The sequence below is a fragment of the Theobroma umbraticum genome, unplaced genomic scaffold, assembly GCF_002168275.2.
Source record: "Theobroma umbraticum cultivar Fairchild unplaced genomic scaffold, ASM216827v3 scaffold_204.0, whole genome shotgun sequence".
Lineage (NCBI taxonomy): Eukaryota > Viridiplantae > Streptophyta > Magnoliopsida > Malvales > Malvaceae > Theobroma > Theobroma umbraticum.
This window is the reverse complement of record NW_018397267.1, coordinates 4114270-4120493: the sequence shown is the minus strand read 5'-3', so window position 1 is coordinate 4120493 and position 6224 is coordinate 4114270. Positions and strand designations below refer to the sequence as shown.

Here is a 6224-nt window from a genome sequence, read left to right as displayed (position 1 = left end):
TGATTTCCTGTTTCAAGATTAATCAATTTAAAAAAAAATGTTGGGAAAAAATACTTAAATAAAAAAAGAATATATATATATGTATATATACATTTACCATTAACCGATTATTATTATCTAAAAAAATTTTTAATTACTTTTCGTGGTTTTAAACTGAATAAATTTGAACGGGTCAGGGACAGATGGAGGCCCAATAGAGATGAGTTGAGCCAGGCCCAGTGCTTTTATCTTTTTCCTTCTTCTCTGCAGTAAACCCTGGTTCTGAATTAGGGTTTAAGGCTTTTTGTTTTTTTTGGTTTTGATGATTCAAGCTTGAATTGAAAAAAATTTAAAAAAAAAAGAGAGAAAGAAATGGAGGAAGTGAAGAAAAAGAGTGTGCCAATTCTTCCATGGATGAGAAGCCCCATTGATGTGAGTCTCTTTGAAGATTGCCCACTCAGTCTTGTCCCTTGTCTTGACCCCAGGTACTTTCATAGGAAGTTCTGTTTTTTTTTTATTCATCCTTTTAACTGTATTTTTTAATATTCCCTTTTTTCTCACAGCCTCAGCTTGCATTGCAGAATTTTTTGTAGGACCGTTGACAAGTTTACTTAATATTGAAATATTTTTGAAGATTGACGAGTTTGATTATCCGATTTCTTTTGAGTAAGGTTGGAGGTCGCTTTGGAGAAAATGGGTATCTCGTCACTCTTCCCAGTGCAAGTTGCAGTATGGCAAGAGACAATAGGGCCTGGTGCTTTCGAGCGAGATCTCTGCATAAATTCACCAACAGGAAGTGGGAAGACCTTAGCCTATGCTTTGCCCATAGTGCAAATGCTGTCGACTCGTGCTGTTAAATGTTTACGGGCTTTGGTAGTGTTGCCAACACGTGATTTGGCTGTGCAGGTAATTGCCTTTTCTCCTGTTTAACAATTCGCACTTTGTTTGTGCTTTTTTTCTCTGTCAAGCAAATAAGAGGAATAACTGACTTTATTAAGCAACCTGGTGAATTCTGATTTATTCAAGAAACAATTTGTTGAGCTATTCAAAGAGAAAGCAACCTGGTGTTAAAATTAATAAAAAAAAATTCCTCTTATAAATCTCAATATAATTACCTGAAACTGTCCATTATGCTATTTTTTTGGTCATTTGTCTCCTTCTATTTTTAAGGTACTTTGCTATTGTGCCTAACTGTTATGACAGGTTACAATGCTGGTTTTTGGTTCCTTTTGTTCAGGTTAAGGATGTTTTTGCAGCCATTGCACCTGCAGTAGGCTTGTCTGTTGGTTTAGCAGTGGGTCAATCTTCAATTGCTGATGAAATATCGGACCTTATTAAGAGGCCTAAGCTTGAGGCAGGCATCTGTTATGACCCAGAAGATCTTGCATACGAATTGCAAAGTTCTGTGGATATATTGGTGGCAACTCCAGGAAGGCTTATGGACCATATCAACTCCACTAAGGGATTTACGCTTGAGCATCTCCATTATCTTGTAAGTAAGTGGACTGCGTGTATGCATTCTAACCTCTGTTGGGGCCTGACTACTATTAATTTCCAATGATATTTTTAGAATGTTTGAAATTTGAAATTTAATGTTTGTGCTAAAGATTGTTCATGGGATTGAAACATTTTACTGGAAACCTGACTGTCTGAGGGTTTCACTGTGCTTGTCAAGGTTTGGCTAGGAATGTTACAAATCCTATCTTAAATTTTATACTGACATCAATTTAGGTGATATGTTCTGGATAAGTTTTTCTTTTATGCTACAAACACCTGGAACTATTTGTTCACTGATCTGGATTCTAGTTTCTGGACCATGCCTTTGACAGTTTCACAATTTTTTAAAGATATTGAAGAACACACTTGTAACATTGGTATCCTACCTATGCATAGTACTTTATGGTTTAATTAACCTTCTCCTTAACTTTTTCGTTAATTATAAGTGTGACTCCTAATTTGGGGGTCAGATTTAGCTGTTAAAATAATGACTTCTGTTTATGAAGGAAAAAGGAGGCTATTTTATGATTCTTTGGTTTTGAGTCAATTGTTTTTGTGGTTAAACATGGTGCTGATGGATAAATTGTTCCAGGTAGTTGATGAAACAGATCGGCTGCTCAGGGAAGCATACCAGTCTTGGCTACCAACTGTGCTTCAGTTGACTCAATCTAATGATGAAAGCCTCTTTCCTTATGCAGATTCTTTTCTTTCATCTACATTCGGTTCCTTAAAAACCATAAGGAGATTGTAAGTTCTATGCTTGTTATGGTCTTTTTCTTAAGCTATGCTTTGAACTTCAGCAATAAGCATCATTACAAATGGTCTGAAGTCTGAACTTAGTTTCACTTTTGATAATCAGTTCCTATCTATCAGAAATACATTTTCGCACAGACACATTTACATGCATATGGCATGTGTACATAGGCGTGCAAGTGCGCGTGCACGTGTGTATTTGCTGGAACTAGCTTTCCTGCAAGGTGGAATGTTTTTAAGATAGTCTTATGCTTTTAGGCATGTTTGTATTAGCTTTTTCCTTCTTTAAAAAGTTTTGCTTTCTCCTATTTGAGGAGTGATTTTCCATTTTTTCTTTAAAAGATGTAGCTCTAAGCAAAAGCAAAATGACAAATAGCATGTTGTGATATCTAGTCATCATTTTTTTTTCTTTAATTATATATAATATTTAAAAAATACTAAGTAAAACTGCTTAAAGTAGCTTTAAAAAAAAACTGCTTAAAATAGTTTACTCTCTGGATATTGATATTATAACTGCTATAAATGCTTGAAACCACCTCCACTGGTATCTCTGGGACTGTTGGGAATGGTAACTGAGTTCCTTGACAATTATTGACAGTTTTCTGACCCTTAAATTTGGGATATTTTCTCAAGTTATTTGTTTCTGTTTGAAAGAGTAAGAGAACCATATTTTATGAAATCCAGCATCATCATGATATCATTACATATTTGATGCAGTGGCGTCGAAAGGGGGTTCAAGGGTAAATCTTACCCTAGGCTTGTGAAGATGGTTTTATCTGCCACATTAACACAAGATCCAAGCAAGCTTGCTCAGCTTAGTCTGCACCACCCTTTGCTGATGACAACAGGGAAAAGGCGTTACCAGCTCCCTGAAAAATTGGAATCGTACAAACTTGTATGCTACATTAACCCTTCTGGTGAATATATGTACTTTGGTCTTTGTGAGTCTGTTGGTATTTCAACCTCTTGAGCACCAATGTTCACAAGCTTCCTTCATTATGTTCATATTTATTTAAAAATATGGGGTTTTAAGTTACTTTCAACAAAAAAGTTGAGGGTCTTAATATTTTCTTTTGTCCAAAAGCTCACTTAAAGTTCTCCATCGGTTTTGTTGTCAAATGTCAGGACATTATTTCATGTTTTAGCAGTTTATGTAAAATCAGATTGGACTTTTTCTCCTTGTGAATTTTCAAATACTATACATGTACACAGAATCATAGAACACTCGAAATATTTTGAAATTAAGAGGCCTTGTTGGCATAAGTGATAACTATACTGCATGAATCTTGAAAGGAAAATTTCAATCGATTCAATAATGTCAAATCCCATTCTGGAGCTAATGTCGAAGCTTGTGAATTTAGTTTCTAATGCACTAGATGCTTTCTTTTTTCTTTTTTATTGTGTTAAATTTCTATATATATATATTCTACAGATATGTGACTCAAACGTAAGGCCTCTGTATTTGGTTGCCCTTCTACAAGAATTAGGAGAAGAGAAGTGCATTGTTTTCACCTCATCCACCGAGTCAACTCATCGCCTTTGTACGTTGCTAAACCTTTTTGGTGATTTAAGTATAAAAATTAAAGAGTATTCAGGCCTTCAGCGTCAATCTGTAAGAAGGTAATGCCTGGATTATTTTCACCCAATTTATGTTCATGCTCAGCACTGGCTTCTATTTCTCATCTTCATAAATAAACAATTTTCTCTGCTTGAATGAGCCTTTTGCAGCCCATTGACAATTCTTCTTTGAAGGCATTTGAGTATTGTTTTACGAAACTGAACAATTTTGTGTCATCTTAAGTGCTAAAGAACTACAATTGATTGAGTTCACTAATGTAATTCTTGTAAAAATTCACAGTAATCTTTCTGCTGGTTTTAGTGCTAGTTTAACCTTTGATTGAATGGGAAAATTTTTGTTAATCTTTCTTATTGAGCTTCTTGATTTTAGTTGAATATCAAATGGATCAAATGATATAACAAAGGAGGATAAAATGATGGAAACTGAACGGAACAAAAGGACAGGTCTTTGGGATAGAACAGAGATGGTAAGGAAATGAGAACTAACTCTGTCTTTCTTTATTTGCTTGAGAGGCAGAAAAAGAATATGATAGAAGCAATGGTGTAATGTATATCAGTATACATTCGCTCCTCTGAAAAACTTCCTTTCCCCTTTATTGTTTGACAATTTTCTGACTAACGGTTTTGGTGGATTCATAAAGAACATTGATCCTCACAAATTGCTTTCCCCCCATGATTTTTAGCGAAACAAGAAATGGTTATCCCTGTATCCTTTTTTCTGCATTTTTCCTTTTCTGGCTACCACATCTGCTGAAAATTTGTAGTGTTTTATATTTGAACTCTATTTCCTTATTGATAAAACTGACTATAATTTCTATGAGTTGATTGTAAATATTCTTCATGACTTTTAATGAAATGAAACTTTGTGCTGCAGCAAGACATTGAAGGCATTCCGGGAAGGGAAGGTGCAAGTACTTGTATCCTCTGATGCAATGACTCGTGGAATGGATGTTGAAGGGGTGAGAAATGTCATTAATTATGATATGCCTCCATATATAAAGACCTATATTCATCGAGCTGGTCGGACTGCTAGAGCAGGTCAAGCTGGGCGTTGCTTCACATTGCTCCATAAACATGAGGTATGTGAACATATCGATTGCTTCCAACCATGAACATCATATGTCAAGGTGCGGATAGAATTTTTGTTCTATCCTTGTTTTTATTATAAATTTTTTGGTCCCTATTCAGTAAGACAAATATTTATACAATTTGAAACATGTAAGACATATAGTCTTCATTTTCTTAGTATAAAAGTTATCCTGTGACATGGTTGTGGACTTTGTTTTATTCTTTTACTTGTTTCAGGTAAAACGTTTCAAGAAGATGTTAGGGAAAGCAGACAATGACTCCGTTCCTCATTACTCTGTTCCTTCTAGTTCAATTGAGTCACTGCATGCTGCATATAGCTCTGGTAACTTCTTAGCTCTACTTATCCACGGCCAAGCCGATAATAATATTCTGCAATTGTTCAGACTCATATGAGATCTTTGGATTAATCCCACACAGTTGCTAGCCTCCTTTTTCCAATCATTTGCCTCATTAATCCTCCTTTTGTTTTGGGTTGGGGAGGGGGGAGGGATATCTTGGGACCAACTCTTCAGAGGTTAGGTATGGCTTAATGTTCCAAAAGTTAATGAATTTTTTGATCCAGATTATTTGATTGGCTGTTTACACGTTTCTCTCCTTGTATATTTTCCAGTGCTGTTTCACTTGTTACAGATGGAAGGGGGTGAAGGAGAAATTATAGCAAATTTGTTTCTTATCTTGATCAAATGCAAAAATGATTTCAAGTATGAACTGTCTTATAGAAGCTTTAGCTTTCCATTTTAGTGAAAGGATATACTGTTGGCCAGACAATACACCTAGTTATCCTGATGTAGTCAAAAGATTTAGGGCAATTAGACTTAATTAGGCTAGAATAGGGTTGATTGTGTTGGAACAATAGAAAGATAATTAGGTTTTTTAAAAGAAACCTCTTGAATAAATATTCAAAATAACAAAAGATGATAATAAAATCTTCTATCTAAGATCACCTATTTATAATAGCTAAGATAAATCCCAATCAAATAGTAATCCTAATCCTAAATAAAGACTTAAAGTACTAAAATTCTAATAAAGATAGGAAAAAGAATTTCAAACTAAATAAAATTAAGAAAATAAAATCCTAAGCTAACGAAAATACTAAATAAAATAAAATTCTTGATGCGCCTGCATCAGTCCCCTCGGTTTAGAAAAACTCGGTTCCGACGAGTAGACCTTAATATTCTTCTCATAGCTGTCTGGATTCACTTGTTTCAACTTCTCTTCATTATTACCTTTAGCTTCAAAATTTTCAGCAGATAAATACTCAACAATTTTGCTGCTTGTGGGGCTTAGAGTTGCCAATTGTTTAGTCTCTTCTTTAAGAGGATATAAAG

General features: G+C 34.8%; 1 protein-coding gene across 2 annotated transcripts in view; it reads left to right on the top strand.

The window, feature by feature from the left end:
• Window positions 1-252: 252 nt before the first annotated feature.
• Window positions 253-6224, top strand: part of RH1 (RNA helicase 1) — an 8893-nt gene continuing 2921 nt past the window's right edge. Inside the window, exons 1-8 of one of the 2 annotated variants that reach the window (XM_021439156.2) lie at window positions 253-464; window positions 651-885; window positions 1217-1471; window positions 2069-2223; window positions 2947-3124; window positions 3662-3849; window positions 4682-4886; window positions 5113-5218. In XM_021439156.2, the coding sequence (XP_021294831.1) occupies window positions 352-464; window positions 651-885; window positions 1217-1471; window positions 2069-2223; window positions 2947-3124; window positions 3662-3849; window positions 4682-4886; window positions 5113-5218 (1435 nt within the window). In that variant the 5' untranslated portion in view covers window positions 253-351. Of the gene's footprint in view, window positions 465-560; window positions 886-1216; window positions 1472-2068; window positions 2224-2946; window positions 3125-3661; window positions 3850-4681; window positions 4887-5112; window positions 5219-6224 lie in introns of both variants that reach the window. The other variant, XM_021439157.2, reaches the window with a different exon arrangement.